A 25,581-nucleotide genomic window follows, 5' to 3' on the forward strand; every position below is an offset into this window, starting at 1 on the left:
AATAAACCATACCCCCTAATTTCAACAATATACTATTTTATTCCCTTTTACAGCTTGTAGATAATTATTAATTATAGTTATTACTTATTAGCAGGGAAAGGATTTATATGTAAATACATATTTACTTATAAAGCTAATATAATTTATATTTTGCATTATCTTTATGTTTCACAATGTGTAGGGTTGAAAAATCCTACTTTTATTTTCCATATTTTTCCATATTTTAGAGTTTAGTACATATTTTCGTTAATTTCCATATATTTTCCATATTTCATATAAAACAGTCCATATTATATTAGGTTTAACAATAAAACAAAACAAAATTCCATTAACTTTTAAAAATACATTTCAACAATAGAGATTTAAACACATGTTCAGTAATCCCTTTAACATCAGAGTTATTTGAAAATTAGCAGTCCTATCAACAATGGGAAAGTAAGTTACAAAACTGTATTAATTTAATTTAAAATTTTTAACAGACTTCAGTTGTGCAGCTCAACAGTTAAATGCCAGTCAGAGTACACATAGGTTCAGTTTTGTAAATCATACTATAAAGACGGTAAATATGCCAAAAGTACGTCATTCAGTCAATTTAAAATCAAAACTAACAAGTTACATTTCAGAATTTAAAGAAGATGGTTTATCAACTGACAATAAAATATTATTTTGTAATTTGTGTCAGTGTGCAGTATCATCTACACAAAAGTTCCTGGTGCAACAACACATTACAACTAGTAAACATCAGGCCAACAAACAACTAAATTCCAAGCAGAGACAATTGTTTTTAACACAACCAACAACATCGAATGTAAGATCTGAGTTTAACATCGACCTGTGCCGTTCTCTCATCTCTGCTGATATTCCTCTCTACAAACTAAAGAATAAGGTCTTCAGGGAATTCCTTGAAAAATATACTCAACATACAATCCCGGATGAGTCAACACTTAGGAAGACGTATGCTCCATCCATCTACGATGAGACAATACAGAAGATAAGAGATGAAATTAAAGATAGTTCAATTTGGGTTTCCATTGATGAGACTCCCGACAAAGAAGGTAGACTTGTTGGTAATGTAGTTATCGGTTTGTTAAGTGAACAATATTCTGAACGAATTCTTTTACATTGTGATGTTCTAGAAAAGTGCAATAACAAAACTATAGTTAAACTGTTCAACGAAGCTATGGGTATCCTGTGGCCAAAGGGTATTATGTACGATAATGTGTTATTCTTTATTAGCGATGCTGCCCCTTATATGGTCAAAGCTGGACAAGCATTATCTGTTGTATATCCTAAATTGACTCATTTTACTTGTGTGGCGCATGCATTTCATCGTGTGGCAGAAGTGGTCAGAGACAATTTCCCTAAAGTAGATTTGTTGATTTCATCAGTGAAAAAAGTATTTCTCAAAGCTCCCAGTAGAGTTAACGTGTTGAAAGAAATGTACCCTGAAATTCCATTGCCACCAAAGCCAATTTTAACTAGATGGGGTACATGGCTAGAAGCAGTTGAATATTATGCCGAACATATAGACTCTATTAACAATGTTCTCCTTGCATTGGACTCTGAAGATGCAGTCTCAATTGATACTGCGAAAACAGTTACCTGTGACATAAGTGTGAAGAATGACTTAGCTCACATTCAGCATACATTTTCATGCATCATAAAAACGCTCAAAAGTCTCCAAAATAGGCACCTTTCACTATCTGAAAGTTTTGAAATTATAAATAGTACTGTGGAACAACTGAATCGTGGTAGAGGTAAAGTTGCAGATGCAGTAAGAGCTAAGGTGGACACTGTACTTTCAAAAAACCCTGGATATGAAGAACTACAAAAGGTTGTTGCTGTGATGAGTGGTGAATCAACAGTGAAGATTAACTTGGACTTATCCCCAGCAGACATTGTGAAATTGAATTATGTACCAGTTACTTCTTGTGACGTCGAACGCTCTTTTAGTCAGTATAAATCTATCCTCAGAGACAATAGAAGAAGATTCACTTTTCAGCACTTGAAAGAAATGTTTGTAACCTATTGTTATGGTAACAGACAATAAAAATTGTGTTTTGTTGAAACTACATTGGAAGATAAGGTACGTCCATTATATTTTTTGTTTAGTTTGATTAAAATGTACCAATATTTAACGTACATAGTCATTTTTTTATAATTTTAAGTCCATATTTAATTCCATATTTTGGTAAAAATCCATATTTAATTCCATATTTTGGTAAAAATAACTACATATATATTTACATATTTCATATATTTTTAGTCCATATAAATCCGTTCCCTGCTTATTAGCATAATATTTATTGAACTTATTGGCTATTTCACTTCGTTTTTGTGTACAAAAAGCATTTTTTGATGATCGTTTCATGCTGTATGTTGTGTATAAATCTATGATTTCTGGCCATCTGTTCTGTGTAATCCATCTTTTGTATAGAATTAATAAAATACTCTTTTGGTAGTAATTATTTTATTAATTGAGTATTTAATTTTCACCAGCTCACATTTCTTGAATCATTTGTTTTCTCTTATTTAAATTTAGGACACAAGAGCCAAAAAGAGACTTCACAGTTATGTATCATACATTTTTTCAATGACAGACGTGGAGTTGCAAAATAATAAGTGTAAGTGTAACATTATTAAGCAATTTACAAACAAATGAAATATTTAAAAAGGTATCTAGAAGTGAAATTACTTATGGCTTTTAAGGACCAAAATTATTTTTGTAAGTTGATTTATTATTATTTCAGTTTTAGCCTAGTTGTATTATCCATTTCCTTACTAATTTCAAAAGATAATCAGAAGTTCATTCGAATTCAAACCAAAAGTCAATTGGTTATTAATTTATCTACCTTTAGGAAGTACAGTATATGTACGCTGGAATCTTTGAAGTGAAGTGACAATAATTTAATTGGTCTTGGAACAGATTTGATTCTTGAATATTATATACTATACTTTGTTGTATATTTACGTCTAGTAACCTATTAATGCTAATACTAATAATAATGTAAAGGAATAAAAGAATAGAACATAGCAATACATTTCTCATTATTATTGAAACTATTTAGAATAACCTTCCAACATTAAGGTAAAGTACGGTGAGTAAAGAAGTCATTCAGTACATAGGATCGTGATTTTACTACATGTGGTGATATCTGGTAACAGTTGGCAACACTGACAAGGCGGAAATATTTGCTGTTTGGGAACTGAACTTACGTGATCCTCACTATACGCAGGTCACCTGTAGGACTTGGATAATCATCGCATATAAGGGCACACAATGGGCCAAACTGTGCCTAATTGCACGAACCTGTCTCAGGTCCAGCCCACGTAAAAGCCAAGCCTATATAGGAGAGAAGTTATTAATTTTGTCCAGCTAGATTTGCGTTCTGCCCGCTGTGAGACTGTATGATGCAAGCTGTGCTCACTGCACGGCTCACTGACCTGTAATGAATTGTAATGTAACACCCAAAGGGATTCGCGAAAAAACCCCAACCAAGTGGAGCACTTATGCTCACATTGAGCACCTTGGCTTGGTGCTCGTTTTCCTGCACTAATTAGTGAATGCTCGTGTTATATTACAATGCTCAGCTCAAGTCAGTCACCAGCTTAAGATATACAGCTTTGGTGCATTGTGCACAGATGGAGATGCTTGAGTGAATGACTTAAATGCATGCCATTAGATAAAAAAATTAAAAGGATTAGAAAACGTTACGCAGCATTATCTTACACATTCAAAGTGACACAAATTTACCTGGAGGAGGTCCAGGAGGCAAACGCATTCCAAGTCTTGGTGGCAAGCCTGGAGGAGGTCCTGGTGGAAGGCCTGGTCTGCCAGGTGGTGGTCCCGGTGGAAGCCTGATTCCAAGAGGTGGTGGGACTCCGGGCCGCAGGGGTGGAGGCCTGAACATCATTGGTGCCAAGCCAAGAGGAGGAGCAACAGGCAACCCTGGAGGGTGTACTGTTGGAGGTGTGGCAGGTATTGATACAACCGGCACGTTGCCTGGAGCTACAGATGGTTGAGGCTGAACAGCCACTGTGGTAGGTGGGGGCAAAGTTAAATCTGTCGGACCAGTTCCTGGAGGTTGCAAGGTCTGAGAATCATCACCATCACTTTCTAATGACTGATTTGTACTGGAACTATTTACATTTGAACTACTGCCATTATGTTTTGGCATATCTGTCACAGCTTCATTACTGCTTTCACTGTCAAGCATCGATAGTCTTGCATTCAGATCTGCTGCACGATCTTGTTCTCGTTTCCTGTGAACCTCTTCCATCTGCAAACAATCAACAAGACGATATATTTTAATAAAACGCATTAGCAAATGTGTGTGAGTGGATTACAGATGGAGTGCAGAACAAATCCATAAGCACTCAAGCCCACTGTGTTACCTTCAGAGTTGAATTTTAATGTGGATAAGAAATGACTGTACAGCAGAGTCTGTATAGATCAATTTCTGTCAGATGCTTTTCCAATTCACTGTGGACTAAAGCAAGGAGATGCATTATCACCTTTACTTTTTAAATTCGCTCTAGAATATGCCATTAGAAAAGTCCAGAATAACAGAGAGGGTTTGGAATTAAATGGGTTACATCAGCTGCATGTCTATGAAGATGAAGTGAATGTGTTAGGAGAAAATCCACAAACTATTAGGGAAAACACGGAAATTTTACTTGAAGCAAGTAAAGAGATAGGTTTGGAAGTAAATTCCGAAAAGACAAAGTATATGATTATGCCTCGTGACCAGAACAGAGTACGAAAAGGAAATCTAAAAATTAGAAATTTATCCTTTAAAGAGATGAGAAAATTCAAACATCTTGGAGCAACAGTAACAAATATAAATAACACTGGGAGGAAATTAAATGCAGAATAAATATGAGAAATGCCTGCTATTATTCGGTTCAGAAGCTTTTGTCATTCAGTCTGCTCTCAGAATTATAAAACAGTTATATTACCGGTTGTTCTGTATGGTTGTGAAACTTGGACTGTCATTTTGAGAGAGGAACAGAGGTTAAGAGTGTCTGAGAATAAGGTGCTTAGGAAAATATTTGGGGCTAATAGGGGTGAAGTTACAGGAGAATGAAGAAAGTTACACAACGCAGAACTGCATGCATTGTATTCTTCACCTGACATAATTAGGAACATTAAATCCAGATGTTTAAGATGGGCAGGGCATGTAGCACGTATGGGCGAATCCAGAAATGCATATAGTGTGTTAGTTGGGAGGCAGGAGGGAAGAAGACCTTTGAGGAGGCCGAGATACAGATGGGGGGATAATATTAAAATGGATTTGAGGAAGGTGGGATATGATGGTAGAGACTGAATTAATCTTGCTCAGGATAGGGACTGATGGTGGGCTTATGTGAGGGTGGCAATGAACCTTCGAGTTCTCTAAAAGCCGTAAGTATGTATAAGAAATGACTGGTAAATTTTATCAAGAACCCTCTCATTCAGGGACAAAGTTCTTTCATGTACCATAAATCTGTGATAAGGATTCCTAGGTTTCCTTCCAATGAAAGTTTTGTTAAGAATTTTTATTGCCCTTATTGCTGGGATTGAACCCTTGAGGACAACATCAAAAACGTAAGATAAATTGCATTAAACAACATATTGAGGGTAGTATAAACACATTTCATTATCTGATGCTTAGTCAAAAATTTACAATTTGAATTTGATCTCAACAATCAAAAGAAAACAGCGATGTTAAGCGATTCGTAACCAGTAATGGAAAACTGAAGCAATTTCAAAAGTAGAACAAACATTACAAAAGAGATGAAACAAAACACCAAAGGCACAAGAAAGGAAATATTACAATGACTCCCATATATTCGTCTATGAAGAAATAAACAAGCTGATTTTCTAGCCAAAACAATATAATGATTACATAGAAGAGAAAAATTGACAGGGCAATTAAGAATATTTTAATGATTATGTGAAAATATTTATATTCGAATTAAAGTAACAGAATACAATATGCACTTCAATACTGTACTGTACTATATTTGATATTAATGCATACATAACCCATATAACCAATATTTGCATAAAACTGTATCATTTAATAGAGAATGAAGCAAGAAGGAATGCATAGAAAACCATAAGGGCCGTATTCATAGACATTTTTAGCGCGGGCTTTCAGTGGATTATCAGCGTTTTTCGTATTCATAAACCAGTGTTAGCGATAGGATATGATTTGAATTCTGTACTAGTAACCAGTGGATAGCCGGGGCTAGCTTAGTACGCTCGTAGTGCGTGCTGCGAAATGTCTATGAATAGCACCCTACAGCTCGAAGTTCTTACACTACTGCTTCAATGGTACACAAGTGATGCCAGAGTAGACCTTTCATTCAAATTCAATGGTGTTCAGGTAAAGGGGGCTACGGTAAGTCATTTTTTTTGTGAAATGGAGTTTTGTTCGCCAGGTGAATAACAAAATAAATTCTACAAGTAGGCACTGTTTGTATGCATCTGAAGTCTATTTAGTGGAATATGTAGCTAATCGGCGATATATGCATTGGAGGGGGAAAGGAACTGGCCACCCTACCCCATTGTCTCCTGGCCTAGTTGCCTCATGAGTGATGCCTTATGGTGTTACTTATTAGGTTCAAACCTGTTTTCGGACAGTTGACTAAACAACAAGTGGGTAAAAAGAATTAAGTTGTAGCTCTTTCGTTGTGGTCACTACGTAAGAGAGTATAAGGGATTCAAGCCGAAAATTGCAATACTGGTTTGGGTAAAGGGGTCTGTGTCACTAATCACATGAATAGCATATTTAGACCTTTAACCCTACAAAAAAACGAAGAAAAGCAAATTGAAAATTCTTTTACTTTCTAGAAAATTCCACATGCCCTGGATTTGTGGTGTTCCTGCAATTCACTCTAACTTATTGCTGCTGTGAAATGTACAACAAGTATTAGACATCTGTGATTTCTGCACCACTTGAAAACCCTATCTATGAATATTACGGCCATAAAAAAAACTGTGACGCGAGAGAGAGAGAGCTGGAGAGGAAGGGAGAGGGGAAGGGGAAGGGAGGGTGTCTGTGTGTGTGACTGTGCTCTTTTTTTTCCCCAAACCTTGTGAAATCTTTTATTCCATATATTCATCTTTGAAGTAAGTACATACATCACATATTAAATACCGGTATGACAGTATGAACTTCAAGGTGAAAATACAGAATAAAAGACTTCACAAGCATTGAAATTCTCGTTCTACAGTACCAACTCTTGATATACGGGCTTCTTAAGTCTTAAGTTTTTGACATGGTAGGTCGTCAACCACTCAGCAATGATGACCAAGAAGTGTCACATTAGAATCGCCTATTTTGATTATACTGTATCACGTTTGTTATTTCTGTAACTACTCTCATTAAATTTTGTAGTTTAACACTCTTTCATAATGTGTATTTCTGCGAAAATATGGAAACAGACAGTACTTTCTCTGACACTTCGTATGAGATTAAAAATCAATAACTGCAGAAAACTACTGAATAAATGTTATAACAAACAAATCCGTGAAATGTGATATGTCAAATACTAAACATTATACTCTTCCTGAAATAAGATCATGTACATTCAACATACCTCTCGCATAAACTGATCAATATCTTGGCCAGCCATTGCAAGCATCTTCTGCTGCAGTGTAGTTGGTTTGGGAGCTGGAGCTGAGACATGCTCCATACTCATGTTTTCATCATCCTTTTCTTTTCTTGATTCTGACATTTTTGGTGCTGTTGCTGACGAAGTTGCTGATGAAGGGGTTGCTGCTGCCGCTGCTGTAGCTGCTGCTGTTGGTGCTGTCGGTACAGCAGGTGTCTGTTCAGAAGTAGGTTCAGGTGCTTCATCATCTGCAAATCTGATCACTCTCTGACGAGGTGGTAATCCTGCAGGCGGAGGTATTTTTTCTTGTACATCTGAAGGGACAGCAGATGTATGCTTCTCAGATGTTTTGTAATTTGCTCCTGTAACAGTTTTAAATATTGATTACATTTCATAAGAACAAGATCTAGAAATCTTCGCTACAAGCCTAAGAATAATCAACACTTAGTATTACACTGAAGTGAATGTAATGCCCGTCAGATGACACCTTCTTTATTAACAATATACAACTATTAAAGTAACTCTTTATCTACAACATGGTACTATTCAAAATAGTCTCCACCATTGGTGATGTATTTGTGCTGCTATGAATGCCCTTGTGAAATCTACTTTGGAAAAACACTTTCGGATACTCCTTGATGCAATGTCTCATAAAAGTCCTTCACTTCGTCTGTAATATTGAAGTGCCATTTCCAAAGGCTATCCTTCATCTGAAGGAACAAGTTAAAGTTTATGCATGCAAGATTGGGGCTGTAGGGCAGATGAGACACCACTGACCATTCAATTTGTGCAAGAACCTGTGATGTTGCAAAAAAAAAAAGTAAGTCATACATTACCTTGATAACTGCATTGCATTCAGCTGTTTGTGTGGTATTTTCTTATATATAGCTTCTCGAAGTTTATGGTTGTTGTTCATTGTTGTTCCACGCTTGAGGAAATTAAACAAACTTATCTCTTGTCACCCAGCAAGACATTCACCACAATCTTGTATTTTGAGCTCAGACTTTTACATTTCTTTGGTCTAGGGGAAGTGGAATGCCACCTCTTCATGGACCAATTCTTGGTCCCTCGGTCACATAGATATGTCCAAATCTAGTCATCAGTGCAAACACTTCAATGAAAGGGGTTCTCATGGGCTTCAAATGCTGCCAACAGTTCCGAACACGCATGCAGTCTCTTCTCTTTTAAAATCAGCTGTTAACTGAACAGGAATCAGCATGACACATGCTTTCCTGCATTCAAGATTGTGGGTAATCTGCCCGACAGTACTGTGACCACAGACAAATTCCAGAACAATCTCTCTCAGACAGCGACATCCCAATCTGTACAAATCATGTTGCCCATTATGTTTTGGTTTTCTTCAGTGACTGCTGAACAGCCTTCTACTAGGTGGTTTGTCTTCAACACTAGTTTCACCTCCTTTAAACTTAGTCTCACATCTTCGCATATTACTCATTAATTGTTACCTCATCATACACATTTTTGAGCCTTGTGTAGATGTCGGCAGAAGTACAACCTTCTTGGGTTAAAAACTCAATTATTACTAGTTTTGTTTTCATATTATGTATAGATATGTAATATTTAAACAGAAAAGAGAAACGAATATCTCTTCATGGTATGAAGCAGGCTTTTCACCCAGAGTATGCGCAGTGTAGCATTATTTGATTTAGAAAATACTCGAGCCACTCAACAATTATGTCCCTCATTATACACTATGAATTACATATTCTTTTTAATGTTTCGTTTATTAAGATGCTACACTGTGATACATTTTTGAACAGGCCTTAAAAAAATTAAATCATTCAATGACTAAAATACACATGGTGGCATTTAATGAAATGAAGTGATTATTAGTCAAATTCTCCTTAATGATCAACATTATAAGATATACCCGAAGTATTGTACTTCAACACTTTTCTTTTTTTCATTTGGTGCCTAACCTGTATAACAAGTCTCAGTATAAGAAAACTGAAAAAGTTGCAACAGCTATTGGAATCAGTTCGTACTGCGTTAAGGGAACCAGACAATATTAAAAATGTCATAGAGAAAATCTGAGGCTACTGATATAACTGACTGGGCACTGTTAAGTTGGCATGTGATTCAGTCAAAACTTTTACAGGAGGAGTTTCTTATAAATGTTAAAATCTGCTTCTTTGTCATCATGTTCTGAAGATGACATTCATTCATTCATTCATTTAGTGTTCTGCCCAAGGGCAGGTCTTTCACTGCAAACCCAGTTTTTCCTATTTTCTGCCTTCCTCTCTGTTTCCTCATATGATCCATATATCTTAATTTCGTCTAACATCTGATATCTTTTTCTACACCGAACTCTTTTCCTGTTCACCATTCCTTCCAGTGCATCCTTCAGTAGGCAGTTTCTTCTCAGCCAGTGACCCAACCAATTCCTTTTCCTCTTCCTGATCAGTTTCAGCATCATTCTTTTTTCATCCACTCTTTCCAACACAGCTTCATTTCTTATTCTGTCTGTCCACTTGACACGTTCCATTCTCCTCCACATCCACATTACAAATGCTTCTAGTCGCTTCTCTTCAGTTCATCATAATGTCCATGTTTCTGCCCCATACAATGCCATACTCCATACAAAGCACTTCACTAGTCTCTTCCTTAGTTTTTTTTTCCAGAGGTCCGCAGAAGATGACAATGATAGGAATTTACCTAATACAGAGCCATAGTATATTTAAAACAGTACCTCCACTTGTCTTCACTCTTTGTTTTATTTCGTTTTTATAAATTCTCGACGTGAGAGATTCGAAACATGTCAACACATCCTAAGCTTGCATATAGGCTTTATGTCCACGTCTACTGGAGACAACTCTAACTCCAACAATAACTGAACACACAAACCAAGAACAAGTAAGAAGTAATATACTGATAAAACAAAAATCATCCATCATTTTTAGAATTCCACCAAGGACTGTTACTGCTTTAAAAATGAATCTGACACTCTCTACTTCAATAAAGCAAAGAAATACAACTAAACAATGTATAAATTGTGATGATAATATTATGTGATGTTATACCATCTTCCTCCATTGGCTCTTCCTCATCATCACTGAGTTCTGGTGGAGGTCCTGGAGGTACACCTGGAGGCTTCTTGGGTTTGGCAGGTGCTGCACTATAAGCTGATGTCTTCTTTAGAATACCATGAGGAGGAGGTAAGGCAAGACCTGGTGGAACAGGAATACCAGGGAGTGTCATCATAGGATGAGGGACCATACTGCTCAGTTGTACTGGAAGGTCTGTTGGCAGGGGAATCTGAGATGGCAGACCCATGAAAGCAGTGGGATCATTCGGGAGTTGCAGTGTTGGTAATGGGATGTCATCCACTTGAACTTGCTGTGCATGCCGGACTGACTCAGCATATGTTACCATAGCAATACGACGTTTTTCATATTCTACTTCCATGCGCTTCAACTCTGCCCATTTGTCAGGATCATCTTTGTCCTATCAGAAGAGGAGGAAAAATATAGCCATTAGTTTTGGAACAAAAGAATTACTTGAAACATATGTATTAGATTATTACTTAATACCTCAAAAAGTGTGTCTAATTAGTTCCTAAACAAAGGGGAAAACCATGGAAAAGGGAATAGATAAAGCAATGTAAGAAAGAGGTCTGCAAGTACATTTGGTTCTTATATAGTCCTGTTGTTCTTATTTCTGACATGGCCCCACCTACCGCAATTGAAAGTTCTGGTGCGACTTCCATCTGCATGGTCGAATGTTGCCATATTCTCAAGTCTTGCCTGTTGGTGAATTCATTGCTGAACATTATAGAGTCATCAGTTCATGTTACACCTTGTGTTACATTATAAATGTTGCAGCCCAGGGTTTTAAGGTCTCAGAGTGGGAAAACTATTGGTTCAAAAAGTGGAAAATTTATTGTCAATATCAGAGTATTTCGAAAAGATAAGTAAAAATGATGACCTTTCATTACCCAACAGCCAAGTAGTGCAACAGCCCCAGATGTTTCTGCAAATAAGTAGAAAAGTTTGGAAAATGAAGCAATTTTTTATGCAAGGCAAACTTTATAAAATAAAACTTTATTAATTCAATAGATAAGTATATATTAGTTTCTAGTATTCTAATCCTGAGAAATAATTCTTCAATACATAAAAAGAAACAAATATAAACTTAAGATTATTACAGTTTATTCAAAGCATAAACTATAATTACCATGTTTAGCATATTGATCAGCAATTTACTCAAACAATTAAATTATCAATTTCACAGATGTTAAATCATTTTTGCTGTTTAATCATGCTTAACAAATGGCTAATTGCAAACAAAATTATAAACTTGACAACATGGGAACATTTTCCATGAGCATAATGTCAGTGGCAGTCAATGCCAGTAAGATGACCAGAACTGTTTTATCATTCAATGTCGGAAATAAGAGCGACCAGACTATAGGAACTGAAAGATGTCAATAGCATTAAAAATCCAAATTACACATTACTTTAACAGCACAGATCTAATGACATATGATAACAAAAAGAACTACTGAGATCAAATCTTTTAAGCAGTTATCACATTCAAATTTTTATGGCGACTGTTTTTAATTTCGCGAAAAATTACTAAAAAGTACCATATGTTACACATAACTCTTACATATAATATTTAGACATAAAGTTATTTTGAGATAAGATTCAGAACTACGATACGATGTTACATAACAAGACACACTTATTTTGTACAGCAGTCTCATCTCCACTACTTTTCAATATTACGGTACTTTACAACAGCAAGTAAGTAAAATCAGCAAAATTACGTCTTAAATGAGGCAGAGTAAAAGTAGTTAGCAAATGATGCTCCATCCTCCTTTCCACTTCAAAAGCTGGATATACAAAGATAGTGTAGTGGTTGACTAAAATCCCTGTCTGAATCAAGAAAGACCTAAAGAATCAACCATGTTCAATGGCAAAAACGACGAAAATTTCGTATATAACTTATAATACACGTGAAACGTGCACATATTTTTTGCCCCATTTGTAAATAACTCCTAGTTTCTTCAAGATAATGGTAAATATTCAACTTCATATCTATTAAATCAGAGAGTACTGAATGGGCCTGTGTAGAAGATTTTATTTAAGTGTTTTGACAAACAGTCACGTCTTGAGTAATTGAAAGGTTACACCTGCACTTTTCTTGGGTTACTCCAATCTTTTATTTGAAATTCCATGAAAAATGGTATGAATTTATATCTTAAAATCTATTATACAGCATGCCCTTCACTGCTGCCTATCCTTTTTACCTCGATGGAGTAATTCATCCTGCCTGCAGCTCCCCATCAGCCCCCACTTTCACAGCAACTTCCGACTCTTATTTTTGATGTGAAATTTTCGTTGGCACTCAATTTTTTTTTTTTCCTTTACGATATCTATAATTTGCTTAGAACCCTATGATGTAAATACATTTGTATCTTAACGTGGTAACGCTATAATAAAGAAATATATAATTAATTTGTTTTCACTCTACAGAGGTGTAACAAAATATTAATTGGGGGTGGGGGGGGGGAACAGCATCTTAAATTTATTTCAGTCTTCTCCACAAGTCTGATGGACTTCATAAAAAAAAAAGTGGAATTATGCCAATCCTGTAATAATGTGCAGTATTGAAGTATTAAGAATTCAGAGTAAAATCACGTTTTTAGATATAGGTTAGGGAAATTTAACTGAAAACTTGCTATTGTCACAAAAGTTATCAAAATCATTAATTGCATGTGAGAAAGTAAATCATATTATCAGCAGGCCTATAATATATCAAATAGCATGTTAATGCTTAATATAATACCTAGTTAAGTTAAATAGACTTCGATATCAAAAATAAAATTATTTACTTCTCTTTTCTTTGAACATTATTATTGCCTCATACATATAACTTAATCTTAGCATGACAGCAATATTAACACGAACCAAATCAAACAGTAAACTTGTTTAATTAGGTAGTGGCAACTTACTCCAACCATTATCACAATTTATACTTACATACATTGTCATCACTCGCTCGAGTGTTTCTTTCAGTTTCTTGCGTTTGTCTTTTAATACTTTCTCGTTTAACGGTGGTGGCTGCAATACATTATATTCTGCAAGAGGAAGAATATTATACTAACTTATGTACTATTCAATCTATACGTCTATTACTTTATACATTTCAGTATCAATGTAACATAGTCTTGAAATACATTTACTAATTACCAACATAACATGCAAGAGGTCCAGGACGAATAAGTAGAGAAATGGGGAGAAAACTTAATATCTGCTGCTTCTGTATTATTTCACGGAATAACTGATATGCGTATTACTAGCGAATGACTACAGGGGTATTGGTAACAATAATAGATAGGCTACTGACTTTTAGCGCCGATAAGTATTGCTATTGCTTGAAATAACATTCCTTAGTAATGACGTAAACATACCCATTTGATCAATTTTTTCCATTTCTGCAATAAGCTGAACTGGATCTTTTCCCTTCAAAACCGCTGCTCGTACCATTTGTCTTTGCTTTTTATTCTTCTTCAATTCCTTCTTACGAGCCTCCTTTCCTGCATTCAAAATATTATTAAAAATTACAAGAGTAATGAAAATTATTTCATATAATAATGTTCTCTGAGATTAGCATTGAAGGTTATGTTTATACTATACTTACGAGCTTGATCTGTTGGATTCATGTACTTCCCACTTTTAGTGGTATTAATTGATCGTCGACCCATGTTTTATATTTTTTATCCTTCTTTTCCCGACTTAACAAATGTTACAGCTAAGTAATATATAAATATTCAATTAATCAATAATAAAACTCCCTCTACTTCGCCCAAAATAAAATCACAAATAAGAAACATTCCATTCGATACACAGAACCACAGATAACCTGCTCTTTGTCCATAGCCTACGCTAATATACGAGGTCCGAACGCCGAAGAGGATACTGCCCGAAGTAGCAAAATGGACCACAGTCTACTATATACAGTCGCGAAGCTTGAGGTGTTTTTTTGCAAATCTCGTGATAAAGCGCTCCAAGCGGTTAGCAACTAGAAACAATAGACTGTCCATGGTCGACTTTGGACTGTGTCATATTTCTATCGAGTGCTAGCTCGTTGCGTATTTCACATTGATGCTTGTGAAATGTTCGTTATTGGTTATAATGAAAATGTTAATGGCTAAAATATAATAATTGGAATAATAATATGGGACAAGGAGGAAACGTTTGTAGTGCTATAAATTGTAGCAACAGTAAGAGAAAGAGGCCAGAGTTATCCTTTTTCCGATTTCCGAAAGATTCAGAAAGGTTCCTGGGTTTCCACAAGAATGCTGTGCAGAAACAAAACTGTTAATTTGAAGTTCTTTGTGACTGTTAGAATACATTATATCCTTAAATTTCACAATGAAATGTTTCAGTCTAACCGAAAGGACATTAGATACCGGTCAAAGTTCTGTCACTTAGGCTGCTAAATTTCCACAGAAATAAAGGTTAGGTCTACTTTTTTTTCAGAGGATATATTTTTAATTGTAGCTATTAATGTTGTTATTATTTTTATGTGTTATTTTACTAAAGATCTAGAAAAATTAAGTTTGTTTTAATGAACTTTACTGATCACGTTTTATTTTCAATTCTGGTGGGATTATTATTGCTTAAGCCTACTTTTTTCTTCAAAGGATATGTTTTTAATTATAGCTGTTAATTTTGTTGTTATTTTTATTTGTTGCTTTAACTAGAGACGTAGAAAAAGTCTGTTACAATAAAATTTATTGATCACGTTTTATTTCCAATTCTGGTGTGATTATTATTGCTTAACCTCATACCATTTTGTTAACTACGTAAGCCTACACTACAAGTACCGGTACACGTAACTTACTCCATTAATTCATATTTCCATTATTATTGTTGTAAAGAGAAATGCAAATCAATATTTATTGGTTTCAATTCATAGTTAATGATCGCTATAATCTTGAATGAGTGAAGCTATTATAGTAAATTTCAGTTCGTTTTGCACAAACAAAAATTATATTAACTTATTTCTTGCAGGTATCTTCGAGTTTATGGTGGAATTTAATATACTTCATTAAAATAATAAATTAACTTCATGCATTTAATATTTCAATAATGGAAGGAAGGTGTTAATTTTTCCAAAAGAACAGAACAAAAGTGTAACCCTAGATCATAGGTGTAACATATTTTGTCGGCTGCTAGGAGAGAGATCTGCCATGATGAGGCGATAGTAGCGATCCTAGTGGTGGACAACTACCCATGTTTGCATTTTTACTACATATTGAGCTTCGCGACTGTATATAATAGACTGTGAATGGACGAAAGACCAAATAGTTATATTCTCTGCCACCAGAGTCGCGGAAGAGTTCCAATTCTTCAAACCGTTGCTTACGAGATTATACAAGCTGGCGCATAGAGCTTGAAAAACGAGTCTGAAGTGGTTCCCTCGTAATGCCAATTCCGCCGCTCGGAGCGCTGTTCTGCCCTATATATTCATAGCAGAACACTTAAAAGACATTGACATTTGGGACATTTAAAGGACTCATCATTGCTTATTAAATGCTTCGTACAATATTTTATGGACAATAGACGTAATTTGCAAACTTCTACTCCTCAATTATATTACAATAAAAGGCTGTCATTCTTGATATTAAAACATATTACATATAAACTGAGGGACTGTCTGCTCTGTACTTCAGTTCATACACCAAACATTTCCGGAAATAAATTAACTTGACATCTTACATATACGCACTATAGCCTACCCTTTTCACCTAATATTATTAATATTGTTATTAAATAAGATATTGCAACTAATTAAGGTACTGCATTATCTTTAATTTCCTTGAATTCATAATTACGCATTTGCAAGAAGGCCTAACTTTTCCCTCTCTTTTTAAAAAAAATACGGACGTCACAATAACTGAGAAGTATAATTATTGCGCGATTTTTTCTTGCAGTGGTGAAAACATTTCTATAGGCCTACTGATTAATCTATTGAGCATAGTAATAGCACAGTCTAAGACATACAGTCACGAAACTTCAACACTTTTTCTGCCAACATTCGCGACACTAGCGCCCAAGCGGCAGGCAAGGCACTGGCCATAGTCTCGTTCAGCCAGCACGTGCTTTAAAGGGATGCGAGATGTTATAATAACGTTTTAATCATACATCGGACTAAAGGCAATGTGTGCAATGACGAAAATTGCAGTAACAACAAGTTTAAATCTCCGAATTTGTCGTTCTTCAGATTCCCTAAAGACCATGAGAAAATCATAACTCAGGAATAACCAATAATCCACGTTGTAGGTAGCCTACGTATTGTGTTCTATAAAACATTATTATTACTTATCAGTTACCTATTTGTATGTCAGGAAGGAGAGTTTAAATAAAAACAAAGTAAATACCTGTTACAGTATATTATTTTTTTGTAGAAATCATATGTGTAAATGTGTAACCATTCCGATTTTGGATAATGTATCTACAGTTTTTAATGCAAGTAATTCCATACTTTTTGTATTCGTGTTTTTTTCTATATATTTTTCAAAAGTTGAACGTTATATTGCATTCAAGTAGGGATCATGGCGTTAATTTTTCAAGAATTCATGGAGTATTGTAAACCTTTTGCAAAATATTCACTTCTTGAATAAATCCAGACTGTGTCGATAGATTTCTGATGTGTTGGTGTAGATTCATGTGGCAGACGTATTAAGTTCTCAAGAGCCTTTTTAAATTTAATATAAAAAGCAATCTTTTCTGTAATAATTTGCATGACTGTTATTGATGTTGATTTTACATTCCCAGTGATTATTTGAGCTGTTCAGAGCAGAAGTGGTGTAAGTCAAAATTAGGTAATGAGATTTAAAGTAAATATTCTGTAAAATACAGCGCAAAGTAGGAATTAATATATCCTTCGTGCTATTCACTGACTACTAATAGTTTAAATAAATTCAATATTAACTGCTACTTTGCGCTGCATTTTAAAGAATGTTTACTTTAACCCTCATTACCCATTTTGACTTACACCACTTCTGCTCTGAAAATAAAATTAGGCCTACATTTTCTGAGTTAATTGAAGTCACAATTTTCTCAACAAAATTGTATGTTCATTTATTTGTTTTCACCTACGTCATATTAACAGTAAGGGCATATAAATTACGTATTATATAGGTAGGATAAGTTAAAATTAGGCATTATGTGTGAAAACTGGAAATGTAATGTAAAATGCGGTAAACTTGCCATAAACATTTAAACCATAATATCAGCACTATTTGTGACTCAAAATAATAAAGAAAATACCGGTTCTTAAGAAATGAAAAATAATAAACTTCATAAATCAATGTCTGTCATATTAAGGTTTAAATCTTCCCCTTTTTTATTTTCAAGTTTACCTCAGCGGCCGAGTTTACCCCAATTTGCGGTATGGAAAATAGTTAATATCTCAGGAAATAGGGAGAGGCGTTCACCACGCAATGTAACCTACAATTTTGAACCTACTAATTTTGACTCTTCTCACAGGAGATATAGAGTTCTAATGATTCATAAATATATTCAGGAATGAATTTAATTAACCATCCACGTACGAACAATTATAGTATTTCAAACCATGATACGTAAACAGTTCCATGATTCAGTTGTAAGGAGCAGAAAGAATTACGTTTATTCTCAGCTTCTGAAACTTGTAGATTAACTGCGTGTGAAATTCTTCTAGGATTCTAAATTAAAATTAATAAGAATCATATACACTTACTGTATAGCATAAAAATATAAAACAAATTACGCAAAACCCGTTTTCTGATATGTTATCATATGTCGTGTGCACACTTTTAACTTGCCTGCCGCTAGAGGGCTACTGTCGCGCCAGCTGTCAAATGTTGGCATATTTTATACGTATGAGTTGCGTGACTGTATGTCTTAGACTGTGGTAATAGTAAACGCTGTAGTATTTTAGTGCGTGTACGCCTACTTAGCTCTTGTAAAACGAAATTTTCACTTTCACTTTCAACGGAACACTCACTTATATTCAGTTCTTGTATCTTGCAGTAAATTATCCATTTGTGATCATCTTTCCAATATAACCTCCCATTGAAACGACCACTTAAAATCATGAGCTAGAATTTATTATTTTAAAAACATTTCCACGTACATACTGTTATAATTGTTATGAACCACAATACAAAAGACAACACTGTGAAATTGGATTAATTTACCAAGATCAACATCAATACCGGTAGTATAAAATCACATGTAGGCCTAGGCTATATTATTTCATTACTTTATGGTATTAATTAGAAGAATTAATTTTGAAGAATTTACAAATATGCTGAAATAATTTATGACACCTCTTATAGAAATGTAAAAATATGTATGTACATTTTGAAACAATGGGTATAGCACCACTTGAAAATGTTGAGCATTTTAACAGTAACTTGTAAATTGTTCCATCACGTTGTCTATAGTGTTCATTTATTGTAGCACTTTTAGAACGAACGTGGTTCACATACATAAGAAGAAATGACGATGGAATGAGTCGAACACATACAGTTTTCTTTAATTTTTAGCAAATGATGAAGTTGAATATATACTGTTACTTCATATCCTAACATAAGTAGAGTTGCCACCATAGATGTAACACCTGAAATGAATATAAAATAAATTAATGTATTGGTAATGATACAAGAATAAAAAGAAATTAGGCTAGACAAACACATGCTAAAACAAACAAAAAAAAACTTTACGTATCCGTATATAATAAAACTAGATATTCCAGATATAATTTGTTTCACACGATAACCACCTCAGCCTATTTCGGCAGCAGCCATTATTAGTTACAGTTTGAGGTGCATTACCTAATCTCATACTAACCTTGTTAAGTTCTCTAACCTAATTCACTGATAATTACGTAACAATACACAGGTCTAAAATTCAGACAAATACACATTTAATTACCTAATAAGTACAGCATGAAGATAATTCATTACTTTTGTCGGTATTTTCTAAAAGAGAAAGGGAAAACAGTAACAACATTATCTTCAATGTTTACATCACGTCGTTCACATTTTCATTAGGCCTATATCAGTAATGCTTGGTAAGTGAAACAATGCATGAAATTATTTTACATTTCGGGTCACATCATTCGAGAGTCGGAAAATGCAATTCGCCACTTTTAACATAGCATTGCTTGTTATATGAGAGAACTTTGACATTTACCTTAACCTATAAAGATACGACCTGTTGGTACAGAGTTCTTCACATAGCAAAACACAGACAATTTTCGAATATAACTTAGCAGAACAAACTTCAAATAACACTGTAATATGCTTGGCGTATTTATAATATTCGTACTCAATCAGTAATGCACAATTAATCGAACTATTTTCACGATGCACAATGCTTTGTAATGGTACTATTCATCATTTCATAGGGCAGAGAGGCGAACCTAGCGGCAGAAATTGTCATGACTCACAGAGACCTCTCTCGATCGTGCTATGCGCCAGCTTGTATAATCCCGTAAGCAACGCTTCAAACTGTTTATGTACCGTATTAACCAAAGACATAGACAAATAACAGTGAGGACCAAATACGTTATAATAGTATACTAGACTCACACAGAGCGCTGGTGTGCTGTCCAAAATTGAAACCAATCTGCGCATGTTTACGCCGCCATGCTACTGGTAGAAATAGAGCGGTAAACACGATTGTCATACTTGTCCTTTGTTTTGTCTCGGGTGTTTTTAGTGATTAGTGTGAAAGTAATGGCAATATAATTTTGAAAGATGATATATTATCGCCGCGGACTCATGCTTAACATGTCGGCATCATATAATAACGTGCGGTGTGGTTTAAAAAAATAATTTTGCCGACCGATTGTTGCTCTGTAGGTTTCACTCTAAGCGTCACGTTGTCACGTCTACTTTCTCGATAAGAATAAGCACTAGTTTGTTATATTGTTAAATGGCTATTATTATTATTATTATTATTATTATTATTATTATTATTTCATATACGAGTACGTTGGCTTTCTTAACTCTTAATAATAAATAATTTTAATCACATACCTTAATGTTCGTCCTCAGCACAAGACATTGCAACCTCGGGTTTAGTCTACGTGGATTAGACAAGTAAGTGTCATTTAATAATAATTGAAGCAGCTTATTGGTTGCATTATTGAAATTGAGGCGAGTGATTGGAGCGGCGACACAAGAAATTGAAAACAATAATACAATTAAATTTCAAAGACCTGCCGAACGCATGAGGCCGCTCAAAGACCTGCCGAATGTTAACCATGAGAGTGCGGCGATAATACCATCCCTGTTTAATTTTCCAAGCTATTTGCAAAAGGTACGATATAATATTATCTCTGTTGTTACAATATCAATATCAGTAGTTTACGACAATAAAGAATACTTAATTGTTAGTACAGGTATATCAGACTGTAGAGAAATCCCACTGAGCGAATTATTTAGACTTACACATTAGATGTTAAAACATTAGTGGAAAGATAACTTTTTGTTTTTATTATGTAAATGAATTTATCTGCAAGATAATAAACTTTCATTCAAGATCCATATATGGATAAATAAATATACAGATAATAAATAAATAAATAGCTATAATAGCTAAGCCTCCTTTGTGAATTTATGATTCAGAGTTCACCTATAAATAACTCTTTTACATTTTGCCGGATATATTTTATTAACAAAAGCAAGGAATGGCATCTTATTGATATTGCATATGTGCATAAAAATTATGTACCATCACTCCGCAAGCAATGATAATATATCTATTTTATTTATTAAAAAAATACAATATGTAAAAAATCCACACATAAAAAGTATGTGGTTTTTTTTATCTTGCATAAACTGATTGTTTAGTTTTTAGGTCTTCACGTTACCTATTGTTTGCAATGTATTAGGTACCAATACTTTTTATAATTGATAGCATTCCCTTTATTAATTGAAGAATGAATTCAATGTTTGTGTTTGTAATTTGAAGTAGTTTGCATGATATGTATTATCAATTTCTGTATATCACAACTGGTTGAATTGTTTATGCCTTAAATTTAATTAAATTGTTTTGTATTATAATATAGCTCAACTTATGAATGATCGTTTGCGTTTGTAAATTTAATAATCTGATTGGCTATGTATTGTATACTTTTAGTAGAGCCATCGATGTAGCTCAGTCGACAGACTCTCTGGGCTGCTGATCCGGAGCTGCGTTCGGGCTTGGGTTGGATCCCCCTTTGGACTTTGGTTTCTTCGGAGGTTTTCCCCAGCCATGGTACTGAAGCCGGATGGTCTATGGCGAGTCCTTGGCATCGACCCCTTTGATTTGATTACCTGGTTGGGTTTTTCCGAGGTTTCCCCCGCCGAAAAGGCAAATGCCGGGTAATATTTTGGCGAATCCTCGGACCTCATCTCATCTCACTACATCTCGCCAAAATGTAAAAAAAAATGTAAAAAAAATTGTACAAAATTGTAAAAATTGTAGAAAATTACTAAATTGTAAAACTATAAAAATTTGTAAAAATTGTAATTGTAATATTGTAAAATGTTGACATGTTCCACATCTTAAAGCTTCATTGCTCATGTAAGATCTATGGAATAAAATAAATGAATGAATGAATGTAATTTGGCTACCTTCGCACATTATATTTTGCCAGATTACCTATGTCCTGTGGTCTAAAAGTACCGGTAATATGATTTATTTTTGATTCTCTAAAACTTAACAACAAGTCTATACTGATTATCGCCTATTTATTTCACTTGGGAATTTGATTATAATAAGAACTTGTGTAATCAAGGTGCATATATTTATGTCTTGTGATCTAAGAGTTAATATGTTAATATAATTTTAGATTCTCTGAAACCTGACAATTTGCTGGTTATCGTAAAATTATACAATCTATAATGTGTATTGTGTAGGCCTATTTATGGATGTACCAGTATGTTTTCTATAAATTGCTGCATACGTATTTTCTTTTCTTTAATGTTCTAACACATATCAATGAAACTTTGAATATGTTTATTTCGTCCTAATTTTACGTTAAACGTCGAAAATGGCCATAATATGTCAATTTTAGATCATCACAGCGTTAAATTGCGTGATTTACGCACTGCTATTATTTGTCTGCTCTCCAACAATATGGCGGCAAGCGCAGCATTCAATTTGCCCCGGTTTCCTCGTTTCGCGCAGCCGAGACTGTAGGGGCTTGGTATTAACCCAGCTGCGTTAATTGATGTTGTTAATAAATTTCAGTTGACTGTGAATGTAAGTGGTACCTTTTCTTTTTACTAATTTCGGCATCGCAGCCTGAGGCTCATTGTGGCTAGACCCACAACTCTACTGAACACACACACGGCAGGACTCCACTGTTTACTGCGCCAGGGTACCCGGGGGGGAGAGAGAGAGAGAGAGAGAGAGAGAGAGAGACACACACACACACACACACACACACACACACACACACACACACACACACACACACACACACACACACACACACACACACACACACACACACACACACACACACACACACACACACACACACACACACACACACACACACACACACACACACACACACACACACACACACACACACACACACACACACACACACACACACACACACACACACACACACACACACACACACACACACACACACACACACACACACACACACACACACACACACACACACACACACACACACACACACACACACACACACACACACACACACACACACACACACACACACACACACACACACACACACACACACACACACACACACACACACACACACACACACACACACACACACACACACACACACACACACACACACACACACACACACACACACACACACACACACACACACACACACACACACACACACACACACACACACACACACACACACACACACACACACACACACACACACACACACACACACACACACACACACACACACACACACACACACACACACACACACACACACACACACACACACACACACACACACACACACACACACACACACACACACACACACACACACACACACACACACACACACACACACACACACACACACACACACACACACACACACACACACACACACACACACACACACACACACACACACACACACACACACACACACACACACACACACACACACACACACACACACACACACACACACACACACACACACACACACACACACACACACACACACACACACACACACACACACACACACACACACACACACACACACACACACACACACACACACACACACACACACACACACACACACACACACACACACACACACACACACACACACACACACACACACACACACACACACACACACACACACACACACACACACACACACACACACACACACACACACACACACACACACACACACACACACACACACACACACACACACACACACACACACACACACACACACACACACACACACACACACACACACACACACACACACACACACACACACACACACACACACACACACACACACACACACACACACACACACACACACACACACACACACACACACACACACACACACACACACACACACACACACACACACACACACACACACACACACACACACACACACACACACACACACACACACACACACACACACACACACACACACACACACACACACACACACACACACACACACACACACACACACACACACACACACACACACACACACACACACACACACACACACACACACACACACACACACACACACACACACACACACACACACACACACACACACACACACACACACACACACACACACACACACACACACACACACACACACACACACACACACACACACACACACGGACAATGGACAGACAACCATTCACTGTGAAGAGGTCCGAATTAAATCCCCCCCGACTTCACGACCGGAAATCGAACTCAGGCCACCTTAATGAGGAGTCCAGCATGCTACCTCAAGACCAAGGAGGCGGACAAGTGGTACCCTTATATCCTTTATTTTGTTACCGGTATGTAGGTCTACAAGAATTACCTGCGCGATAATCTAGCACCTACGAAATTGGAGACAAGACTTTTTTTTTTTTACAAAATGAATCCGAGAATTCACCATGGGATTACCAGACTTTGCCTTATACTTAGGTGAAACTTGCGGGAGAAATCCAACCAAGAAGGCCCAATATCTCGGACGACCGTATCATTACTATTCCCATAAAATTGCACCCCCTTCTCAAAACCGAACTCAAACTACCCGCGTTTTATTAAATTTACAATGTAAAATAGCCGCATTTTCACAATGCCACCGAAGTTCGTAGCATTTTTTTTCGCTGTGACAAGTTTTTACTTGAGATGAGAAGACAGACATTAATCAGTAATATATTATCCTACATTATCTATCTATCTATCTATCTATCTATCTATCTATCTATCTATCTATCTATCTATCTATCTATCTATCTATCTATCTATCTATCTATCTATCTATCTATCTATCTATCTATCTATCTATCTATCTATCTATCTATCTATCTATCTATCTATCTATCTATCTATCTATCTATCTATCTATCTATCTATCTATCTATCTATCTCTGCCAATGCTAGGATAGTTTTTTGATTCAGTGTCTGAAGAAATTTCTGATCTAGTTAAAGAAGTCGTCAAGTCAAGTTTATAAAGCATCTTCGTTATCAAAGTAGTTCCCTTGAAGATTGCTGAATGAAGAACATAAAAGGTGGAAATCTGAGAGCACAAGATCGGGAAAATATGGAAGATGAGGAATCACCTCCCACCCAAACTTCTGGATAGCTGTTTTCATCATGTTAGCGGAGTTCGGGCATACATTATTGTGTTGCAGCAACACTTGAT

At 35.7% G+C, this 25,581-nt stretch overlaps 1 protein-coding gene across 1 annotated transcript in view; it reads right to left on the reverse strand.

The window, feature by feature from the left end:
- Nucleotides 1–14,566, reverse strand: part of LOC138713397 (WW domain-binding protein 11) — a 30,121-nt gene extending 15,555 nt beyond the window's left edge. Inside the window, exons 1-6 of the mRNA XM_069845474.1 lie at nt 14,269–14,566; nt 14,039–14,164; nt 13,608–13,705; nt 10,644–11,067; nt 7,588–7,964; nt 3,755–4,280 (exon numbers count right to left, since the gene is read on the reverse strand). Coding sequence (XP_069701575.1) covers nt 3,755–4,280; nt 7,588–7,964; nt 10,644–11,067; nt 13,608–13,705; nt 14,039–14,164; nt 14,269–14,332 — 1,615 coding nt within the window. The 5' untranslated portion in view covers nt 14,333–14,566. The remainder of the gene's footprint in view (nt 1–3,754; nt 4,281–7,587; nt 7,965–10,643; nt 11,068–13,607; nt 13,706–14,038; nt 14,165–14,268) is intronic.
- Between the last annotated feature and the right edge of the window lie 11,015 nt (nt 14,567–25,581).

Source organism: Periplaneta americana, chromosome 14, assembly GCF_040183065.1.
Source record: "Periplaneta americana isolate PAMFEO1 chromosome 14, P.americana_PAMFEO1_priV1, whole genome shotgun sequence".
Lineage (NCBI taxonomy): Eukaryota > Metazoa > Arthropoda > Insecta > Blattodea > Blattidae > Periplaneta > Periplaneta americana.